Source organism: Rhamphochromis longiceps, linkage group LG18, assembly GCF_057381845.1.
Source record: "Rhamphochromis longiceps isolate RC_006_pf linkage group LG18, R_longiceps_female_GT1.1, whole genome shotgun sequence".
NCBI lineage: Eukaryota > Metazoa > Chordata > Actinopteri > Cichliformes > Cichlidae > Rhamphochromis > Rhamphochromis longiceps.
In genome coordinates, this window is record NC_140574.1 from 10223380 (window position 1) to 10248440 (window position 25061).

General features: G+C 39.9%; 1 protein-coding gene across 3 annotated transcripts in view; it reads left to right on the plus strand.

Moving 5' to 3' along the window:
• Window positions 1-22799: 22799 nt before the first annotated feature.
• Window positions 22800-25061, plus strand: part of st6galnac5a (ST6 (alpha-N-acetyl-neuraminyl-2,3-beta-galactosyl-1,3)-N-acetylgalactosaminide alpha-2,6-sialyltransferase 5a) — a 71251-nt gene continuing 68989 nt past the window's right edge. For 2 of the 3 annotated variants that reach the window (XR_014908476.1, XM_085389315.1), the window contains exons 1-2: window positions 22800-22977; window positions 23749-23958. Coding sequence is in view for 2 of the 3 variants with exons in the window: in XM_085389315.1 (XP_085245441.1) it covers window positions 22963-22977; window positions 23749-23958 (225 nt within the window). In the remaining variant the exon portion in view is untranslated. The remainder of the gene's footprint in view (window positions 22978-23748; window positions 23959-25061) is intronic. The other variant, XM_085389314.1, reaches the window with a different exon arrangement.

Consider the following 25061-nt stretch of genomic DNA (forward strand, 5'->3'; position numbering starts at 1 on the left):
GTGCACAGTTCAAACTGCACAAGGTCAATGACACAACTGGAATCTTTTCAATTTGGTGTTTGCAAATTTGTTCTTGCAGAGCGTTTGACCTCTGGAACATATTTGCAGGAGGATGTGCTCTCCAGGGCCAGATGGTGCTGCAGCATGTACCATTACCGTGGCTCAGGGACACGCACAGTGGTAATTATAAGGGATGAAGTGGAAAAAAAAGGAAAAACAGATAAAAGAAACAAAGTCTAAAGTAGCTCTGTCTCTCTCTACGTGCCTCTAAAAAAATGTTGCAGCCTAATAAAAAATGAGACTGACATATTTTATGTTTGAATAAATACACCGACTGTGCACAAGCCCAGTACATACTACATCTCAATCAAATAGAGCACCTTTGGAATGTGTATTCAAATCAAGGATGTGTAGCCAGTAAATCTGCTTTGACTGTGTGATGCTGTCATGTAAATGTGGAGCAAATTCTGTGATGAATGTCTCCAGCACCTCCAACACTCAAAGAATTAAAGCAGTTCTGAAGACAAAGAGTGTAACCCAATATGATCATTCTTTTTGTTCTCCAACTTTCAAAAAAGCTTTGGAATTGTATATTAGATAAAAAAGCCATAAACATCTGCCAAGCTATATTAATGCATACATTTTTTTTTTTTTACTTCTCATAGTTGTGTGGAATCACTTAGGCGTTGGTTTATTTTTCAGCTCCAGACTTTGCCACTTTTGCTAAAATTTACTGACAAACAGAATACCAACAATGAATGACTTCTTAATTAGAGCATTGTTCTTACTGAGAAATATTTACAGCACATGTGTTGCTATGAATTTGAACATTGATTAAAACCTGCAGGTAAATATTTGTTAGTAGATATGGTGCTGATAGGCATGACAGGAGGCCGAGCTGGCAGTGCTGAAGATGCTAAGATTTTCTGTGGGCGTGACAAGGATGGATAGGATTAGAAATCAGCACATCAGACGGACAGCTCAGTTTGAGATGGTTTGGAGGTGTAGATAGTAGGCATGTTAGGTAAAGGATGTAAAAAATAGAGCTGTCAGATAGAAGTCAAGCAGAAAGAAGATTCATTACTGTAATGACAGGACAGAAGAGGATGCAAGAGTGAGACGTAGGCAGATGATCTGCTGTTGATCAGCCGAAAGAAGAAGAAGACCTAAGGTAGCACTGTACACGAGTGGTATTTGTCGCTGATCTTTGGGAAACACAAAAGGGAATAAAGCCTGAAAAAAAAACATTTTTTTCATGGTAATTATCAGGTAAACTTCCCATATTAAATTCATCCTATTCAGCATTTTCTGTTTTTAACAAAGGATTTGAAAATCAGTTTTCAATCACATATAGTCACAGAGCAAGGAGATCCATGCTACTGTGGAATATATGCCGTGGAAAATAACCAGTTGTGGTTTGCTGGCTCACTGAGTTGTTTTCTGCAAAATGTTATCATGCCGATCTTTTTCTAGCCTGCAGGCAAAGATATCTGTACAAATCTCTACTTGCATCACATAAATTTTGTGCCCTGAATGCGAAAGTCATTTTTAATAAGTAACTGAACCAAATTACCATGTTTCTGACACTTGTTTCAGTCCAGCCGTCTGCTTGTCTCAAATGAAAACTCCTCTTATGTCTTCCTCGTGTTTTACTCCTGCGCTAATGACCGTTTTGTTGTTTGTTGACAGATGCAGCCAATTAGTCAGGTGTGTGTGTGGGGAAAACATCAAGCCAAAACACATCACAATATATCACCTTCCCACGAGTGCTGATCTCCAGCTGTGTAAAGCTCCTTGTTTGCACCTTCAAATATCTGCAACCCCGTCTCTGCTCATTTGTATTTTTCATGTGGACTGAACGGAATGGGAGTCATGATTTTTGGACTCTCTCCTGTCCACTTGGCGAAGCACTCGTGTTTTTGTCGCCAGATCCTGTTAATTGGTGTATTTCACTGGTTTCGACGCAGCCAACAAGTCTAGAAGCTGTGTCCAGTTTTTAGCAGAAAGAAATGAGAGTCCCAGTGGGAGTAAGAGTCCAGTCATATGTTCCTTCACTGCCTGGTAACGCTTTTAAAAAGACTGCGAAGCGAGTGAAAGACTGAGCAGGAGCTCGTGTTTTATTTAATTCCATACAGGTTTCTTAAAGGCTCTTTAACATTATATTCCTGTAGCCGCGCTGGTGCCTCATTAGTGACTTGCACGGAGCACACATCACTTTGATCGCCACATTTTTACGCCCACCTCCCTAAAGAAATATGAGTGCTACACTAATTACCTCATGTCTATATTGATTACACCCACCTCCTCCAGTAGTCCCTCATCCCCCTGTCTTCGTTTTCTCCGCGCATATCGAGCCTGTCAGGAATCGGGAGGATAAAGTGTATGGGCTGGCACTAAATGTCAACGATTTTCAGATTATCTGAGGCAACAGAAAACATTCAACTGTGACTAATTGCAGCCGTAGCGCTGACAAAATAAATCTCTGTATTGTCATGCATGTCGACAGTATATTATTTTGTCTGTGCTGGTGCTATTTCAATAATCTTGCGCAATTATTCAAGCACTATAAAAAAGCAGAAATAAGTGGTTTGCATTGACTCGAGTAAAGACTGAGCAATATATGATCACAAGCCATAACATTTCAGTTAATGTTCCTGTTTACAACCCTCTCCACCTATCCTTTCACCTGCCTTGATGTAATCAAAGTTTATAGCAACCCACATTTCCTGTGGGCCTGAAGGTAATGGAATTGTTCTAAAAGGTCTTCTCCCTGGAAATCCTCCCTTTGCTCATCTCAATCAATCACACCAACCTCAGATGCCTATTTATATTTCAGCAAATACACGAGCCACAGGTTTTCTTTATTCATTTTCCATGTTTCCATTTCTCAGTTTTATGCAGATGACGCCCTGGTGTGTGTGACAGCCGACAGACTTGATTGACTGCTCTGTCAAATCTACTGCTGGGAGGCGTCAGCTGCTTTCAAGGTGCATGAGGATCAAGGGGAGCTCTTATTGACTGAGAACGCTTCCTGGAAATAAACGCTTCTCCCCCGAACACCCTGCTTCACATTCATACAGTCTCCCCTGGGAGCCTCCCAGCACACCCACAGTGTTCTGCTGTTGGCTACCGAGTAGCTCCACTAAACCCAGTAGGTGGTAACCGTTTACTGAAGTACAACATGTACTACAATTTCAAGGTACATTTGATTCCATTATATTTCAGAAAGAAATAATGTTTTTTCTCACTTCACTATCTATATTCGTTTTGATTGATTAAATTCCTGCTTCCACTTCTATCTAACAGTGATCCTTTTTTTCAGCTGCCTATTTAAGCATTCAGCATAGCTTATAGAAACTCTTCATGGGTCCTCCTCTTTTATTTGTGTTTCCATCAACTATGGACATCATCTTGCTTTTAAGTTGAAAACTGCTGCTTCCCTTTCCCTCAACAGCAAGTGCATAGGTAGCTGTAATTGCTATATCTATTGTTATTATATTATACCTATTGTTGTATAGGTAACAGCTTCCTCCCCGTGTAATTCCTGTTATCACAAGTATGTGCCCCAGTGTATCTACTACAAGACCAGATGTGTGTTATCTTAAATTTTTCTTTACTGGTATAAAAGTATGAAAAGTAAAAGCTATGTAAATTAAAAAAAAATTAGCTTTTTAACATTTGGTTTCATTATGAAAAAGAGGGTTGTTCTTCTTTTGTAACCAAATAATTTTACTGCCAAAAACTAACCAAGCAGCAAGTGAGACCAAAGCTGAACAGCAAGAAAAATGATCTGAGTCCAACAATAAAAGAAATGTGGAATAAATAAATAAATAAATAAATAAATAACAGCCCCACGTGGGAATGAAGCCAACCCCTTTGGCTGTAAATCATCTGATTTCTTCCACCATCTTTCCAGCATCCTTATGTTGACTTTTGTTGCTGTTCCAAAGTGAAACTCTCCTTCTATACATCTTTTTAGCAATGCAGTACCACCCTGATTAAATGAGTTCATAACTACTTAGTGATATCTCCAGCTGACGGAGCAGTCTGCCTAAAAGCTATATTCGTTTGATTGATATCATTTGATATAAATGGAGGACTTATCAAGCAGTTATTTTGAGCATCTTCCGTGCATTCACTGCAGTCTTAAACTTTATCCTGCCAGTTCTTGATTCTGTCGACTATCACATGGCACAGGATGGAGGTCCTGGACAATTTCCAGATTTAATGTCTGAAAACATCTTAAATTTACTGGCATGTAAACCGTAGATTATACTGTATCATCAAAAGTTGCTGAATGAGGTGGTTGAGACATCTGACTCAGACTCCTCCTAGATGAGGTATTTTGGGAGTGTCCTACACAGAAGTGACCGCTCTGTGAACCTGGGATGCGCTGCAGAGATTATGTCTCAGTGGATTTGGGAACACCTCAGTGTCCCCCTGAAAAAGCTGGAGGACATGGATGGTGAGGGAGTACTGGGTAACGACCAATGACCCGGATCTGAATAAATGGCAGAAAATGGATGGATGGACAATTGCATCAGCTGAGCTTGAAATAAGTTTCCTGCACACTTAGTTTTAATTGTTTTAGCAAGACCACTAGTGCAATAATATGACAAACACACAAAAAGTAAAGAGCCTGAGGTAAACAACATAAATTTACATACTAAACAGAAGGACAAAAAGATGCTGTGCAAACAGTTTTAGGTGGTAGTTAAGTGTGCAGTGCTGTTCTGTATATTATAAGAAGGCTATGAGGAGCACATAACAACAGGGAGGAGAAAAGATCACCAAAAAGGTGGAATATTTAAGAATCTGAAATGCTTCACATGTACACAGATCCGTAGGTAGTACGCTTGCTCACTGACCTGTCCTCATCATTTTGAAGCCCGTAGGCAATGATAAGCGAACAAATCTCACCTGCCATTGCATGACTTGTGCACCCTGAATCTCAAAGATGTTTTTAAAAAAATGACTCACACTATATATTCAATGGAAATGTTCGAATTTCACAAACCAGCTTTGCCAGCCATTTGACTGCAGTCGGTCATGGATGTGAAATTGCAGAGAAGAGCTGCCTCCCATCATCTGAGCGACGATTTTACAAGCAGTGAGAGGAGATGTTCACAGCGTATTTGCAGCCGTGGCAAGCAGCTGAAGACATGAAAGATTTCACCAACTGTGCTAACCCAACTTAGTAAAATTTTGGAATACATTGACAGTTTGATGAATCCCTACTCTGTTGGATATATACTACCAGCAGCAGCTTTTTTTTTCTTTTCTTTTTTTTTTTACCCTGAAGCAAAGTAAAGCAGAACAGCCACACACACACTTGTTGTTCTCCTTCTAACCAAACACGATGTGAGCACACTTATCATGCCTGCTTCAGAAACCCACCGTGTATGTTGAGCGGTTTGCTTGTCTGTCCAAACCTCAGAGGCAGCACTGATCTCGCTGGGAATTCTCGCACAACAGAGACAGAGGAGCTTTCAAAAGCCTCCTGAAAATAAGATATGTCCAAACCAATCGCGTATCGCACAAGAATATTTCCACAAAAGAAAAAAAGACAGCAGGACGAGGAAAGGATTCATAGCTCTTCAACAGCTAGGTTGTCTATCTGCCCCAGTGCTCAGTGCAGCCATGCAAACATTCATGACAAGCTGGTACATCTGCACTATGATCCTGCAAAAAACATGATATCTTGTTTAAAAAGTCTCATCTGTGCTTTCAGAATGATTGTCAGTGAGCTGCTTTTCTTTGTTAGGGCAAGTAAGAAGTTTAAAGTCGTGTTTTAAGTGGTGATTCATCCAAATTAGGGAATAGATTTTCTCACTTGCTACCTCTGCTGTTGCAGATATGGAGTGCGATGGAGAGCTACATGTATAGGAGAGGTAAATAGGTCATTCTTTGACTGCAGCTCTACAGGGACTACATGACTTATATATATATACACAGTTGCTTCAGATCTGGTGACTGTGGAGACCATTTGAATACAATGAATTCATTGTCATGTTCAAGAAATTCTTTTGAGATGATTTGAGCTTTGTGACATGGTGTGTTATCCTGCTGGAAGCAGCAATCAGATCATGGGTACACTGTGGTCACAAAGGACATGGCTAGCGACAATACTCAGCAAGGCTGTGGTGTTTAAACAAAGCTCATTTGGTACTAACACGTGCCAAGAAAATATCTCCCACACCATAACGCCATCAGCAGCTTGATTTTCTAAATAGGTGAAATTAAATGTTAAATTCCCTGCACTTACATAGTAGTTACAGAGCACTCTGACATCTTTCTTTAATCTGGTAGACCAAAAATTATTCAATAATTTAATACACAGAGATTTCTGAAGTGGTTACAAATTATATTTGGGAAAATAAATTAGGTTTATAATGTGTCAGCCCTGCAGTTAAATTGGGTTTGGCATTAAAAAAGAAAAAGTTGGTTAGATTTAGGGAAGGTTTCAAATGTGTCATAGCTTTTTAAATTGTGTTTTTTTTTAATACGTGTTCTCATTGTGGTTTTTCCACAACAGGCAGCTTAATTCTGCAAAAATAAAACTTCACTCGGTGTACCGGCAAAGCAACAAACAGCAGAGAGACACAGATAGCAACTCAACGATGAACACAGAAAATTTAGCCGTGGAAGAGACAGATATTTTCCACAGGTGTTGGCAGAACCCAAAACCAGAGCTAAATGAGCGCGGATATTAGATCTTCACCAGGTGGCCAAAAACTCAACAAGTAAATGAGCAGCTGCTGCTAGCGAGTTCACCACATCCACTTCAAAGGTCAAACTTGTTTCTGCTGCTCCAGAGTTGCCACTGAACCCATTATTGCAACCCATGGTTGTAATCATGGTCATAAACACTTGCAGTATGAAAATGGAAAACAGCAGTTTGCATTGTGCATTGTTTCGTAATATTACTTCCACTTTATAAGTTTTTAGCATTTAAAGGACTTGGTCCTTTTAAAACTGTTGGTTTTGGTAACTTGATCACAAAACTGCTGTTGTTTTTTTGTTTTTTTAGGGTGTAGATTTTAAGGTTAAATGACGATTGGCATTTGTCTTTAAAATTTAGTTCTATCTCATTATTTATTTGAAGGTAAACTATGTTGCTCCTGTAACATATTTTATTAAAATTAACCACTGTTAGGTTGTTTGGCTTTGTCGCAAGCTGGAAGCTTTGTGTCATGTTGCATTATAGTTTTTTGTGTTGGAAAAGTAAATATATATGTATGAAATTACAGTTAGATTTGCATCACAGTGGAAGCAGAAGTCTCCAAATCTTTCTGATTCAAACCAGACTCCACTACAGGTACAATAGCTTGTCACTGGGGCGCACTTCTCTAAAACACTCTTATTTATACCCCCATGGTTTGTACCTCACAGAGACCATTCCTGAACCTCTGGTCACAATTTCTGTGTACGTTAGTGGAACAGTACAAAAAAACATTTTTAAAAGGATGCAGAATTGAATGTTACCTGTTATTTTGGTGTATATTTGAGCTTGAACTCTGGGAGACATCTGCAGTACCGAGAGAAAACCCACCAGGCACAGAGAGAACCGGCTACAAAATGAAACTTGTCATAATGATGTAAAGGAAACACTGAACCGTAGAATCTAAGCTCAAACTGCACATATGCCATCTCCTGCTACTTCACCTCAAAATCTAGACAAATTGCTGCCAACGTGTGCCTTTAGCTTTTTCTGCATAGTTACCTTGATTTCCACTAATTAGTGATTTCTAGAAGTGTAAGTGAGAAAAAAGAATTATAATTTGAGCAAGTGCACCCTTGAGGACTTTACAGAGGAAAGTCTGGATATATAACAGTCCTAACCTAAGTATTTACAGTGCCATTATTATATTACCCGTAGTTGAATAAGTCCAGAGGATGAAATTTGCCATGAGGAAAGCTCCACTCAGTCTGATATGACAGGGCGTGTGTCATGAAAAACAAACTACACTAAAAAGCTCTTTTTGCCCGTTAGTTACCAAAGTGCAAAGGCTCAAGTGACATATTTAGCACTGTTATATTTGTTAAAGAGTAACAGCCATTTAAAAGGGGGCACTGCCATGGCTTTTGCACTCACTGACAGCATTATAAATGATTTCAGCCTCGATGTTTTGCAGTCCTTCACTCCTGACCTCCAATGGCTCCCTTGTCATTCGCTAGCATCTGGCCCACTTGCTTCCCCCCACGAAAGCGAGCATGTCGGGGCAGACAAGTGTGCCTCCCTATGGGCCCAGATGATGAGACAGTGCATTTACATTAGCCTAGTGAAGCAGGAGCGGTGGCACAATGCCAGCACTGAGGCACAGACCTTACAGCAGAGCATCTGGTACATTTGCACTATTGTCAGGAGTGGACTGGCCTGACTGCAGACAGACTCATAGACGACACTCAGGCAGAGAGGCAGACAAACTGGCACACAGTCAGATCATAAAGTCAGATAAACAATCATATTCAGACAGTTAATTAGCCATTACTCATTCAGCCAAACCAGCCAAAGAGGGAGATAGACTCCTGGCCTGTATCTCAGCCAGTTATTACCAGGGAGTGGAACTAGAATGGAGAAAAGACGCCTTCATTTATGGGATTCTGGCCTCCAGTCACTTGGATGGTAGGTTGCTATGTCCACAGGGAAATTAGGATGGCGAGAGAGTCGCTGAGTGTCGAAATTATCTTGGACACAAACTGTAATCTTCCTCCTAACCATGAATTTTCTTGGAATTTCAGCACAACTTTCAATAAAGATTCAAATGGAGGGGGCTGAAAATGGCACATTAGAGTGGCACTTTGAAAAAGGCACTTAGGTGCACCAAATGTAAATTTCCATTAGCTGGAAGGTGGATGGACACATTAATGGCAGTGAGGGCAGCAACGTTTTCAGAAGGGTTGCATTACACCGAGATTTGGTGTAACAGAGAGGGGAAAACTGCTGTTCTTTAGCTGAATTGGGTTAAAATTCATTGTGCACTAGAGCTGAAATATGCAATAAAAGTAGTTGCAAGAGGCTTTTTTTTTTTTTTTTAATAAAATAAAAGCTGCCCAAGCAGCAAAACAGAAAAAAAAAATCCATAGAACAGAAAAGGAACAATCATTGTGGGTGATGATAAGAAAGGTTTCCCAGCCTTTACATCACAAGTTAGGGCCTGTGTACTTTCCCAACACAGTTTGTTTCATATTAAGACTTTTACCTTTACATAAAAGGAATTGTTGTCAAGCATTAATAGCCCGAATTTGTATGCTTAAAATAGACAATACATAAATGCAAAACTCATTTGGTAAGAGATATAGAATAATACAAAATCCATAGCTTTAACAAATATTATTTTCCTCATCATTATTTCATTCTTCAGTTCCTCCCGTGTCCTGTTTTCTCTGGAACTTCATTCTTTGTCTTGCTTTCAATTTATTTCTGTTATATTTTGAAGGTTATTTTCTTGGGTGGCTTTCACTAACCTGCTTTGTTACCTGGGTTCACGTGTGCTTGGTTAGTCTCCCTGTCTGTATGTTTGTGTGGAACACAATACTAATGCTGAGAGCTAATCTTACACATCAGGTATTCATCATATGAAGGATAAATGTGCTTTATTTGAAAGCAATTTCCCTCATGTCCTCACTAAGTTAACGCAATAAGTAGAAATGAACAGTAAAGTTTGTTTTAGTGGTCTTATGCAAAAGTCCTTGGACACACTTTTATGTTTCATTTAAAATAAATTGTGACAACTCTCCAAATCATTAGCTGCTTTAGCTGCTTTTATGTCTACCAATCATGCTTTAGTTTGATCAGGAATTCATCTCTGTTATAACAAATCTTTCAGAGCCACATTTCAATGTGAAACTCATGTTTTGAGAAATCAAAATATGGAAAATTGTCATAACACGTGTCTCAACATGTGAAACTTGAACAAAGTTAATATAAAAGTGGGACACCTGGCTACCCTATCGCCCTCATACAGTCCAGCTTCCTGAGTTTCCAGAGTGCTATCCCCTCTTCTGTTTCAGTTCTTATCTGAACGTGGGTCGACTTTGTGAAACTTTATTGCCATTGTGACAGAAAGAAGAATTTTTTTAAAAGGAAACCTTACAATTGATATGTCCAATTTTACTGAGATACAAATACCAACACAATTCATCTCTTATAGACATCGGCATGTCTATAAGAGGCATGTACATAGTCTAATATTATAACATTTGACAATGCAATCACAATATAGCTACAACATAGGAATCGCAAAATTGTATCTGTAGTTTATATGTCTGTTCGCAAATCCAGAAGCTACGTCTTGAGATGAAATTGTGGAGTACAATGCATATGTAAATACTAAAAAACAAACAGGAAGACCACAGAGAAGGTTTGTGGATATAGTAGAGGAGGACATGCAGACTATTAGTGTAACAAAACAGGAGGCTAGGGATAAATTGAGATGGAAGCAAATGATTTGCTCTGACTAGCCCTAAAAGGATGAGCAGAAAGCAGAAGATATGAAAAACAGTACTGAGCAACCTAAACATTATAGCTCCAGATGCTTCTCAGCCATGGAAACGCATGCCACGAAGCTCCCAGCACACAGCTGATGTTGATGCTAGGAGAGGTTTGAACCTCTGCAAAGTGTTGGTAACTTTTACGCACTGCGTGCCTCTGTCATTTATTTAAGATTCATTGCCTTTTTACTTTCACTCATTAGTTGGATGTTGGCACACACAGACACACACACAGACACAGATCGATTACATAAGTTCTTTACCTAACAACAAAACAAATTTCCTTGCGAGGATAAAAGAGTAAAAATATCTCCTGATTCATCACCAGGACGTTGCTTTAATTGTTGGTGAAGTTATACTGTGAGTGCTTGTCTGCTCGTCTCCCCTCCAATAGAGGCACACAACAAAGCCAGACCTGTACAAAGCACCAGGTCTTCATCCGTGGCCCAGTCACCCCTGAAACTAGATTCCCTCTTCCATCATGCCTGAGGGAGCAATTTAATTAAAGGCTAGCTCAGAGCAAAGGACACCCATCACCCTATTCTTGATGTTTCCACAGTCAACAAATATGGAAAACAAACAATCCCCCAGTGGACGATGTCCTGGCCTAGCTACACCAACTGTAAATACACACAAAGTGAACAGATTGTCATGTAATGACAGCAGTTTACTGGGTAAAGGGGTAGGATTAAGTATTATTTGGTCTTTATTTTCATTTGAATGGCCCTAATGATTGACGTTATTTAATTAAATTCAGTCCTGGAAATCTCTTTTCTAATTTACCTGCATGCCATCATGAATGGGCTTCATTTTTTGGCCCATCTGGTAATATAATTCATTAATTTCCCTCCTAATGGCCTGTCAGCTATCATTATCATGTTAACAAAGTGTTTGTTACAGAAAGAGCTAGACCCCCATTCATGCAAAAATGAAAGGGGTCAAACTGTTTAAGTTTCAGCTGATCAGGTTTTTGGCAACGTTTCGGTCATTTACTTGTAGTAGCTTTCCGATTTACATGTCAAAGTCTGCATATGAAAAAAATAATAATAACAGTTATAGGAGTCACAAAACTTGTGACAGTGTTGTTCCTCTCTCGCCCACCCTTCACTTCTGCTTGAGGCTAGTAGTTGTCAGCAACATCAGCCAGCGTCTGTAAATCTGTGACTGAACTCCTGGCAGTTGGTTGAGCTGCACCGAGGATGTGTAGGGAGGCTATGACAACAAAAAGGAATAAATATAAGAGAAAAAGAAGCACAACACTTGTTCTGATAAGAACTAACTCAGTGAGAGTGAGAGAGAGAGCTCACACCTTGACTAACTGGATTTGACTCGCCTCAAGAGCTTGTAAATAGTTCACCGTAAATAAACTCACTTAAAATGACTTGAGTCCAGCCTGCACATTGGTTATGATATAAGGTGTGCTTCACATGACTGGTAACCATTTCTGAGGGACTTTTTTTAAATATTGTGCCACAGTATGAAAAGCAATTTTACATATAACCATAAACATAATTAGTAGACCTAAATCCTTTTAACAATGGCTGGGTTCCATAATTAGTAAATATGTTCCCTCCAAACTTCAAGTCAATTGTATTTACAGCATATAGCACATTTAAAAAAACCAAAAAAAACAACCCTCACACACACTGAGGTTTCTGAAAACCTGGTGTCAAAACGTAAAACTCATGCCAACATAATAAAACTGTAAACCAAACAAAGAAAATCATTATAAAAATGTAACTGAATAAGAGAAATACTTGGATAAACCTGAAAAAGGAATTAAAAATAAAAGCATACATAAATGGATTTTTTTTTCTAAACATTTAGGGGGGAAAAACTAATAAAATGCTCACATTGAAAATCACGAGACACAGACTTGACTAACAGCAAGTGGGGGGGGGGAAGGGTATGTCAGTTGTCAGGTTTTTACATTGAATGGCAGACTGTTCCAGAGCCTGGGGGCAATAACAGCAGAGCCAGTTTGCCTTTAGCTTTTCGGCAAGAAGGGGGGCCACTGAGAGAAGTCTTTGGCAGGGTGACCTCTGTGACCTGGAGGCAAAATATGGAGTTAAATTATCTGTGATATATTGTGCAACTGATCCATCGAGGGCTTTTAAACTGGCTTTAAACTGGCTTTAACTTAGCAATGGTTTTCAAAGACATTGCTGACTTCAATAAAACCATGAAAACAGAAGGATTTCTACAGTTTGGACACATGTGGATGAAGCACCAAGTGTTTTAGAATAAAGCATTGTAGAGTTTGATGGACTAAATAAAATAATTTCAGTTTTGCTGTTATTGGCAGGTAAGTGAGTGTAACCAGGAGTGATACTGAATATTGTGTATCTGAAAGACAGAGCTGAGGGGGTAACATGTGTAATTACAATGCAGTTTTATTCAAAGTTCAGATTTAGATTATTGGCTTTCATTTGGCCACCTGGAATATGGGACCAAGAGCAGTGACACAAAATTAAAATGGTGCAATTGGAAAAATCCCAAAATTATGAGCTGCAAGAAATGCAATTTAATGCAGAGAGAAGCTGCAGTTGGCTCTTCTGTACACATGGGACCTACAGTATTGGAATTCTCCCTTACAGTATGGGGGGGGGGGGGGGGGGGGAGTCTTGAGCCACCTATCATGTAAAGATAGATCTATCTATCTATATCTATATATAGTGAGGAAAATCAGAAATAGGTGCAGCGATTTACTTAAACGTATGCAAACATACAAAACTAGTGTATGAGGCAAAAACAACGTTTGTCCGACAAATTCGAAAGTCCATATTTGGTCTGACCACTTGTCTTCTTCAAAACAACCTGAACTCTCTTAGAGTAGCTTTCTTGTTGTCTGTGAAGATTCTCAGTCATCCAGGTCATCATAGTCTAAGGAGCTTAGAAAGAAAAGCGTCTGGACTTCTTTGAGTTGCTTGAAGACGTTTCACCTCTCATCCGAGAAGCTTCTTCAGTTCTAAGGTCAAAAGGTGGAGAGTCCCAGATTTAAAGCCAGTGGGAGTTTCCCCCCAAAGAGGGACAAAGGACCCCTGATGATCCTCTACCTAATCACATGAGCCAAGGGAACTCAAAACTGGATTATAGATGGCAGACAGTTGGTGTCGTAAACCACCGTCTCTGTTCAAAGATGGTCGCTCACAGTGGACATAGATGGCTTCTTTCACTCCTCTTTCAAACCATCTGTCCTCTCTGTCCAAAATGTGAACGTTGGCATCTTCGAAAGAGTGTCCTTTATCTTTTAGATGCAGATGGACTGCTGAGTCTTGTCCCGTGGAGGTGGCTCTTCTATGTTGTGCCATGCACTTGTGAAGTGGCTGTTTGGTCTCTCCAATGTAGAGGTCTGGGCATTCCTCGCTGCACTGTACAGCGCCGGCCGCGCGAAAAGCAACGACGGCGATCCAGTTTAGGAGGCCGCCCACAACGCCAATGAAGTCCAGTCAGCAGCCTGGAAGGTGGCTGGCGATGTTGAGGTACCGGACGTGGACCGGACTGGACCAGGCGAGGCAGGTGGCTGGAGAGCTAAACGAGTCCCATGAAAAATGCGCCCGTAGTCGGGGGAACACTATGGAACACAGAACAGAACCCAGAAGCGCAACTCTGACAAAGAAACCAAAAGACTAGAAATGATAAATAAAGGCAAAAATCAAAGTACAATAATAATGAAAACTCAAAACTCTGGGTCAATGACTCAGGCACCCCAACAGTAGTATCTCTCTTTTGAAATCCTCTGACCAGGATTTGAAACAAAAAATTTGGAGTTATCAGTCCTTGTATACTTTGGCATACCTCAGCTTGTTTCCTTTCCTTATGAATGGCCGCCTGACAGCCGGCCTTCCACGGAGACCATTTCTGATGAGGCTTCAGCGAACAGTAGATGGATCAACTGAAGGTTCCAGAGTCATCTCTCAGGTCAGGTCAGGTCTGTCAGAGATTTATTGATTTTTATTTATTTATATTTTGATGGATGTGACTTTCAGATACTGTTCTTCCACTGTAAATTGTTTTTTGGGCCTGCTACTTCTTCTTTTGTCCTCCACTTGTCCAGTTACCTCAGTTTTTAAAGAGAACTACACATAATCCCAAAGCAAAAGGGATATAATAGTTAAAAAGAAGATGAAAATATTCTTTAAGGATAATAATAATAATGTTGATTCAACAATCCAATTATTTAGCACATGCTTATACATATTATTACATGCATTTTTCCCACACCTTTTTTATTCTGTAGAATAAAAACGGTGTGGGAAAAAATGCATTGAAAACAAAAACACCCACCAACAGCATAATGCAGTTCAGCAGTATAACAAGTCACATCATCCAAGATCAGCTGAATCCCCATCACAGCATTTTTGAAGGTTCTGCTCAGATCTAGCGAGGAGAGTCTTTTAAAGTCACGACAGAATGCATGTTATTTATAGCAAATGTGAAAAAACATTCAAAGCAATTCATGTAGTCCTTTAAATCCTCCCTGTGTCTTTATTCTCCTGGTCAAACATGCAGCTATTATCTCAGTGGGATGTTGGATGAAAATAAGAATTCCCTATTTTTAGTGTGATATGATAAGTACCTTGTGAATGCATCTCCCATCTCTCCCGCTCTTGTATGCACTGTTGCTCATTCGCCCCAAATGGGGCAGTGTGCCTGCATTAAAACACGCCTGCTCATCATTTGTCACTGGGCCCAAGGGTAATGAATGGGGTGAATTGGATGTACTCTCTAATTATGGAAAGGACAAAAAGCCAGTATGATTCTCTTGTCAAAGTCCCCCTCCTGCAGCACCGTGGGGAGCAGCTTTCACTCATAAATCAGAGGCGGGATTCAGATCTGCATCGGATTAGAGACAACATAAAAGGGAGAAATATAGTGCAGATGTGGGCCACAGACAATCAGACATGGCATGGCCTATGGCAAGTAATAACTAGGCGACTGAGCATGCCCGCACATTGAAGAAGGCAAACACCTGCCAATCAGCATCCTTCATTGTCCGCATACTCAGCAGCATTACAACTACCATCATCATCATCATCATCATCGTGCTGGCCCTGACAATCAGATTTTGCAGCGTCATAACCTCAGTACTCCAGGGATCATTGCAGTCGATCAACATGCTCCAGCTGCTGCTGGCATGCTAGATTGCTTGCGGTGGTGATTACATTTTAAATTTGTATGGCTTCTCATGGTCTGATGGTGATGGTAAGAGTATATAGAGCCAAAGCGCCCACACAGCAGAGATCTGCACTGGCCCCTCATGAATACTCAGTGGAACTTGTTTTAAAAGAGAGCACAGTTAGAGTTCACAGAAACCAGACTTTTTATAGCACGCAGGGGGGAAAAACCAGTTACTACTTTAACGAGAGCAGCTGCAACAACTGACTTCTCTGTTTCTGGCTTTATAACAGTTTCTACAAACTCACAGTGGAGGTTTGATCCTTTTATCTTACAACAGATTCATGTATAATGTAAAAGCACCAGCATAACATCCAAGCTGTAGTAATCCTGGTCGTGGCATTTCCACAAAAATAAATCCGTTCATTTAAATCCTTTGGAGAAGTATTAAATGCCGCAATAGGCTGCACTAATAATGAAGATACAGAAGAATTCATTAAATCCATCTCTGTAAAGATGGATTGAGCAAAGCTTCCTCGTGTTCATATTATGCTGCAAATTTTCATTATTTTCCAGCTTTCAGTTTGAGGCATCACTCTCCTCTCGGGACTGTAGATAAAACCCGACTCGGGGGGGAATTAAAGTGAAGGTGTTGCACAGACGTCCTGCTTGCTTCTACGTGCTTGTGTAGACTTTTGTAACACTTTTGTCTGGTTTCCCAAGAGGGAATATGAGCACAAAAAATCAGACCGTGTTGTCTTTTAATCCCCTGGAAGTTGAAGTCAAATGTCTGTGGACATTGTTATGGGGCGTTACAGTTTTACGTCACAAATATGATTGGATTTTAAAATTCACGACATCAGCAGCAGCAGTGGAAAAACAGCCGCGGAGTAAATAATTTGTGCTCCTGAGAATGCTTTGTCGATTTGCCAAATTGCCCACGTTTCCCCAAATATCCCCGCTAAAGCTCAGAGATATGCATGCCCTCTAACCACGCAGCAATCGGTGCACTCTTCGAAAACAGACTTTCTGTGAAAGTCCTGTTCTCATATGCTGTTTTTGTTATTGTTGTTATTGTTCAGCCTTCCAACCTTTCGCTGTTTTATTGCACATTTTCCCCCAGTGACTCAGATGGCAACACTGATGTGAGTTATTGCTTCTGGGAAGTCTCTCTTGCGTCTCCCTTGGGGATCTTTTTTTCATAAGCAGATTATACACAATCACTAGCAAATGGGGGTGAAACATGCAGCCACTCCTCTCTATATTTAATGCTGTCATATTGTCATATGTGGTGCTTCGTGCAGAATGGAATTGCTGGAAAGCTGCTTAAAGCTGGTTATAATCTGCATATATATATTTTTTACCTGAGCAAAGATTAAAACTATAAACAAAATGAGCCAACAAGTGCTGCCCGTGTTACTAAAACCTTACATGTCTGCTTCATCTGTGCCATTGAACTATTTTGCTGCTCAAAACATATTACAAAAACATTATTCAGCCACTCTGTTGCTCTGGTTGACATCTTCCTTTATTCCAGTAAACAAAGATGTAATTTATGCTGAGTCATGAATTGTAATTGAGTTGTTTTATGCCAAAGCCACACCGCTGGTTTTTTATGGAAGTGACAACCTCTGAGGCCAAACATTTAATAATTTAATAATAATAACCTTTATGTCCCTAACGTTTTCTAAGGCAGAGTTAAAAGGTGCTTCAAAACAGTGACCAAAAAGTGGATTAAGTGCCAAACATATACATCACTAAGATATATGCATAACAAGTTGTAATAATATGAGGAAATGATAGATTTTAATGTGTTCAGCTACAGAGGAGCATGGCAATGTTATATCGAGTCAAAAGGCACTTGTGAAATGCTGGTTAAAACTGAGATGTTAATCAAAGATGTAAAACTCCGATTGCTTCGGATCAGTTACTTACTGAGCAGCACCGTTAGAAATATGATCAGGACCAAGAACAAGGACTTGAACATTATTTGAGTTCAGGTACATAAGAAATAGCGTGAGGCAGAAATGCTGTGAACCCAGATTTTCTTCCAGACTGGCTAAGTTATACAACTGGCAGTAAATGGATAACAGTGCTAGAACACTTTACATGGGCAAGGGGCGCCAGACAGAAACTGAACAAGATCGGTCCAGTGACTGAGATCTGTGGGAAACCACGAGCATGAGGACATTTTGTGGAGTAAAATTGTAAATGGTGACTATGCTGTGTGATAATATGAAAACCTGTAGATCATCTACTTAGGCTAACCCTGTTTTCAAAGTGCTGTATGAGCCAAAAACATCCTCAAAGGTAGGCAATACTTTCTCTTTAATACAACTGTACATGAGGGGAATTTAAAAAATAATTCACCGAGGCCTCATCTCAACTAATTTGGATCACTGAACTGGAAATCTCAGCTGCAATTTGTCCTGTCTTTGTTTTTTTTACTAACAACTCTTCCAGGAAGCCCATACTCTAGTTATGGTGAGTGAAAATCTAGTGTTGCGTTTTACCTGATATTGGTTAACCAGTCTGTGTGCATTTATACCTGTACAGTATATATATACACCTTGCTAATCATGCTTTAGATCAGTCCAAAAAACCAAAGGTGACCACGTCCATCTTTTCCAGAGTATATACGCCACACAACTTAAGCAGTTAAGCAATGACTCTTAAGTCAATGACTTAACTGAAATCTCCACTTTATTAGCTGGCAGACTTAACAAACAAAGGCAGAGCAGAGCTGGAACAGAATGACTAAAAAACTAGTCTTGGCAGACCCACAAACAGGAGTACACACAATATGAGAGGAGATCACCACAACAAACAGAAGAAAACTTAGAGCTTAAATGTACACATAAGGAAATCAGGAGATGGAACACACAAGTGAACAGAGGTGAACTAAATCTGACTAATGACACATGGGAAGCAAAAGTGAACATACACAAACACGATAGGGGACTAACAAAATAAAGCAGGCAGCAACGCATAGAGACTCAGGTGAGGCTGACGCTGGGACTGGGGAATAATCAGACATGGAGACATGATAGATGGAGAAAACCAAAGAACAAAACAGACGTCAAAAGGAGACGCTGAAGACAGAACACAGAGACGAGACACGAAAAAGAGAAGATATATGAACGCAACCAAGAACCAAAAACTAGAAATTTAAGTTACAAAACTCAGAGGTTCTCAAAAAGTGAACATAAGTATTTCATAATCCTACAGAATGAATAAAACAAATTATTGACCCGGGATTATGACGAGGGCATGGAAATAGAAAAAAAGTACTTTAATAAACAGATGACATTTTTAAAACAAGCATATGATATATATTACATTTTATTTTCTGCCAAAATATATTCTGCCTGCCTGGATTTTGACCTCTTTTGAGAATTCTGTTGCTTCTAGTCTTTTAAGATCAAGACATAAGCAAAACTTGTCTTCTTTGGCTTGTGAGGCCAGTCAGTAATATAACACATATAAAAACATCCTCTGAGCTGTAGCACTTGCAGCACTCCATGCCAATAAGATTAGGAGGGGTTGAGTGCAGATAAGTGAGGGAGGGCGGTCCAAGATCTGACACAACAACTTGCAGTCACAGAAGAAAGAATGGCAGACGACAAGATGAGACCTTGTTTATTGCTGGCAACTTTTGTAAAGATCTAATCAAAAGATGTTTTTCTGTGTCATTTGGCTCAACTGTCTCATTTTAACCCCATTCAGTTTTATTTCTATAACACGTTTAATGCACGCATAAAAAAACTAAACTAAATAAATAGAATGTCAAAGAAGTGTAGCAAAAGTCAAAACACCAAAGTAAACAATTGGAAATAAACAAAACAATCACAAACAACAAAATGTGGAATATGTCTTGGTGTCAAGGCAAAAAATTATGGGGCACCTAAAGTAAAAGCCAAAAAGTATCTTGAGGTTTATTTTGAAAATGATGGCTGTGTCCTTTAGATTCTGAGTAGGGCTGCAGAAGAGGTCAGCTTACAGGGTTTGAGGAATGTGCTAGCTAGAACTAGTTAGGCTGGTAATTTAATTGGCTCCAACCAGAGAATTTATTTTTAAAAATCTGTTATTTTTTCTTTGTCAACTTGAATTAGAAATGGTTTAACATTTGCAATATTCTTTTTCTAAACTGACTTTTGTTCTGTTTCTTATTCAAATGTTCAGTGATTAAAGATGAACCTCAGATATTATGATCTCTGCTTTGTGTTGATTTAACTTTCAGAAGTAGCATGACATCCATACACTTATGTAATTAGCAAATAATCTATATCTAAAAAAAAAAAATCATCAGAGTATGCAGTAGGTTTTTTTTATGTCTTTAATATTTTTTTTTCCTTTTTTAAATGGTAAGTTTTCCAACATTATATGTTAATGAAAATAAGACATGCTAAGTTGCATAAATGTTCAATAGATGATAAAATAAAAGCATAAATGTGTATTTTAGACATTTCACCATTATTCTAAAAGATGTGATAGAAAAAATGCACTAAATCTCAAAATAGATCCGTGTAGCAGCTTAAAAAAAGCAGCTTCTTTCTTCTTCTTTTTGTGACTTTGTGCCCTTTGTTAATGAAGTTATCTTCACTTCAGCAGATCAAAATGCTGACCATAAGAAGAAAAGGAAATATCCGAGGCCGTATCCTTGAGTTGATTCTTTCATTCCAGAAAAAACATCTCTCAAATACCATCTTCTCATCTGCTGCTGACTTGAGCGGAGTGAAAAATGCTCTTAAATCATGAATATTTTTAAACTCTATCCTTCTGTCTGAATGTGAATGTTAGTAGATGCTGCAAGACTTCAAACTGCATCCGTAGGACGTGACTGCATTGTATTTGTTTTGGTCCAACTACATCAGCTGACTGTACATTTTAAAACTTTTTTTTATTTCATTGATCACTTTTTAAGTTTTGGACTAGATGAGGACATAGCAAACATCTTTGGCCTGTGAATAATTAATGAAAATGAAATTCTCAGACAGCACAAGGTGCTGCTTTCAGTTGATCCAAAACTCAGGTTCTGAATAAAGAAGTCTGACCCTCTCTGAGTGTACTGCACCAGCGGTATGGATGAAGCTGATGAGCTGACTCCATTCCTGTTTCAAAGAATGATGGGGATGGGGGGGGGAGGTTTCTTCCATCTGGTTTGCACAAGTTATTTTTTTCCGCTGTTACTATTTTACTTATATTTTTTGGATATGATATATATATATGTATGTGTGTATGCATGGACATGCAGTGCATGTATGACTGCCTATGTGTATATTAGTGTGAAAATATCAAAGCAGGTCCATGAATCTCTCTGTTTCTCTACTTTATTGGTATATCCTGAAAATATAACTAGCTGTTAACAATTTATTTTACTGGTCTTATGATGTGCCCAAAAGGAACAGTACCATTTGCCCTCTGATTGTTTTCAAAGGCATCCTAGAGTCCAGAGAATCTTAAAACAAATTGATCTATAATTGCTAAGAATAATATGGTTCTCCCGGCACAGTCTGTAGAGCATGGAGGTGATACTGGGAAATAGGCAGGAGTGTGGAAATGCATGAGTCCACCAGCAGGACCGGTGTCTGCTCCTTTGTGTGCAGGGAAATGAGAGGAATACAGCCAAAGTCTCACAACATTACTTCCAGTGGGTTATGTGTATGTTTCTGACCAAACTGTTAGAAACCAACTCCATAAGGGCCCAATATCCTTCAGTGGTACCTGTGCTTATACACCAGCGCTGTGCAGCTCAATTGGCATTCACCAGAGAACAACAGGACTGGCAGGTTCACTACTGCTACCCTATTCTTCTCATAGATGTTGCAGGTAATATAATGTTTTCCATGGTGTCTCCAGGCCACCCATTCTGGTGTTTTCTGGTGAATTCCAGGCACACTGCAAGGTGCTGGGCTGTAAGCACAGGTCCTGCTTAAGGGGGTCATGTCCTCATTAAAGCCTCTGAGGTTATTTTGTAGGCATCCAGCAGTGCTCCTAGTGTTCCTCCTCAAACAAAAGACTTGATCTAATACCTGTCCAGTTGTCACTTTAATTTGAATCAAAGCAGGTAAAACTGATTGATGATGCTTGTTGGTTTCTAATAGGACAGACCAATTTCCCTAAAGTTTAACAGAATTAGATTTCTACTGGGATGATCAACTGCTTCTTTATGTTTTTAACAGTGTATCATTCCTGCAGACACGCTCCATTCATTAATGCTCGTTGTCAGTTCACTGGATTACTGTACTACAGATTCAATTTGATATGATATTGATGTAAAAGTATTTAGTTTTAGGTTATTTATTGGTTTCAGTGTGGTGGCATTTTACACCTAGCTTTCAACAAATTTTAAAAATAAGAGAAAATTAAGTAAAATCAATTATATTTTTAAAAAGTGTGGAAAACTCAAAAACAATGAAAAGGAAATAAAGATTTTAACTGTTTTTAAATCTGTGTTCTGATGCGCTGAATGGAGAAGAGGAAGGATTCATTTACTTAAATACAGCTTTACAGGTTAAAGCAGTTCAGCAACAATGGTGGGTAAAAGTAAAAAGTGTCCTTCACGATTATAGAAATGGGCTCTTTTTGAGTTTTTCATATCCTATTGCTGGTGCAGTAATGTGTGCAGCTTATGGTTGGATGTGATGGAGTAGTTTAATAAGTAACACCGCCTTAAGAGTCTAATTTCTTAAGGAAGGACGTGATGAATGGGATTCTTTGCAGACTGGAGTACAATCTACAAAGAATCTCTAGTCTACAGTGGAAGTATGAGGAGATCTAAAAACTGAAATACTCGAGTACAGTGTAGTTTGAACATAAACACAGCGCACGAATGAACATGTGGTTTCACCACTGAGTGACAGACATTCAGGGAGTTGTGCCAGATAACGTCTGCACTGTAAAGCCATAACTTCTCTTGTCTTTATAATCCATCCCATGGATAATGCAGCAGACGTCAAAAGATGACAGAGTGGGCTCACTGTACTCTAGTTTAATTGCGCAGATTTACATCAAATATGCCTCAGCAGGAAATAACGTTTAGCAAATAGGTCTTATCACTCTTTTGCAGTAGTCTGTTTAATTAAAAACGCTGCGCCTCCACTCACCGGCTCCTAAAGAACTCGGGGGGCATTAAGACCCAGCAGAGGTACAACAGTGAACATCTGTCGCGGTCTCCTCTGTATGAATTGCGCTTGGGCTCCAGTCTGAAGACACACGGGCAGAGGCAGGCGGGCTGGTACAGCGCGGACGGACTGGAGTGCATTCGGGAGGCGAGCAGATGACGCTGGACCATGAGTGAAAGTGGAGCCTTACGCACTGAACCGCAGCGATAAGACAGCGCGCCGCAAAATGAAGACACCTATGGTAAAGGGTTTTGCCATGTAACCCCGCAGTCAAACTGTTTGTGCTCGCTTTTAAATCCAGCATTGTTCCGTCAAGTGCGCTATAATCGACATAACGCCGCTGTGGCGTACAGTGTCGGATCAAAAGATTAGGATCAGAACAATGGGCGTCCAGCTGTGCGCTCTGTTTGGCACTAAAGCTCCACTACAGCACAGAGCGCTGGATGCTTGATTTGTCTCCGTTTAATACGGATACACTGTAGAAAGTGAACAATATCCGTGTTGCTTTAATATTAACTGATAAGCATTAATTCTAAACTATTTTTTTAAAGAAATAAAGAAAAGAAAACAAATTGAAAGTGCCGTGAGCTGCTCATCCTGTTCATGTACGATTGGCATGAATTCACATAGGTGATTTATTTTTCTTTTTTATTAGAACTTTTACTTAAAAGCTGTTGGTGTCCTCTGAGGTGTGGCACCTACTGTAAATTACAGTACACATGTGCTCCTCAACGCACCTGATGATTAATATTAATGCATGCAAACTAAGTAAAGAAGATAATTAACAGCCTGACAGCGTCATAAACATTAGCTGTGCCCTTATCATAGTTCGATAAAAGCTGTTTTTAAGTTTTTGGTCGCACGTGACATGCATTACAGGAAGTTGGGCTTTTACTGACAAACCAGCGCCTGCTGCTGCCGCTCATCTTGCATGAAGTCCGTAGGTGCAGGTTAAACTCAGTCTGGTGGAACTCGGCTAATTTGCCCGCATCTGCTTGTGTCTTTGTGTCAGCGCCATGGGGTAGCCGTGCTTCTCGTGCTTCTCCTGTGCGCCAGCTTGTTCCTCGTGTACAACGGCAGCTTCAACGGCGCTTCCAGAGACGCCAACGACACGCGCATCAGGCAGCATGAACAGCTGCGGCGGCCCACCGAAGCCTCCGTCGGGGTCGCCAAGCCTCACCCCCCGATCCTCCAGGGATACAACAGCATCATCGACCATAAGGTAAACAGATGTGGCTGAGTGCGTGTCTCATAACGCAGAGAACGGGCGCGTGGTTCGCTTTAACACGTGGTGAATGCCCAGCAGAGTAGGCATCAAAGCTTTTGAAAGTTTTACTTTTCTCCAAACCCCTTTTTTCGGCACTGAATCTTTCCCAGCCTGAGCCGCACTCACGCAAATTTCCTCTTGTCCTGACGACCAGTAGCTGTCTTTAGAGAGAGAGAGAAAGAGAGAGAGAGAGCATCCTCTCTGTCATTTATCACAATTTTCTCCGGCGCTGCGTTGCGCCACATTCAATACCCACCTGTCGTTACTAATAACAGCTTAGGCTACAAATGAAATCCTCGACTGCATTCTTAAGCTCTAATTGATAAGCCCAGGAGACCCGCAGCTAGGTGAACTCTGACGTCATTGTGGGGTTGTATTGACTGCCATCTGTTTACCAAGCCAGGAGAAAACAATCAATGAGAGTACCGGGGAGCGAAGCCTCTGCAAGTAAAGCAGACCCATTCACCTTGTGAAGGCGTTTTCAGTAAGCGTGCAGGCACAGCGTACTACCATGCAGGCGGTTTGGCTGGTGGGCTCTCGCGACTGTCTGAAACAGCTGGATTTAAGAATGACAAATTTGGAGAAACGTTCTGGCCACAATCATTCATTCAGATGTGCAGGAGCAAAACACCAATATGATTTGTGGCTATTTGTAGTTGCTGTTTCTTTAAGTAATCGCTTTGAGTTGCTGTTCTCATTTTGTATCCCTCTACTGTCATATGCCTTATTACTCTTATTACTTATTACTTCTTTTTTTTTAGCCGTGATTTCCTTTTTTTCTTTACTTCCCTCGCATTTTGCATCGATCTGTGCTCATTTTGTGTCCATATAGGCTTTTTGCATCCCTTCACTAGTAGTCATTTTTTTTATTGCTCTAGTGCAATTTAGGCTCCACTCATTATCATTTCACATCTCTCTGTAGTAGTCCTCTTTTTCAACTGAATTTTATCTTTTAGTCTCTTTTGCACTGCTTTACATTGATTTTTAGCTATTTTCTTTCACTTTTGAGTCATTTTGTGTGTCTTCTATCATTTTTGCATCCCTGAAATAGAATTTTA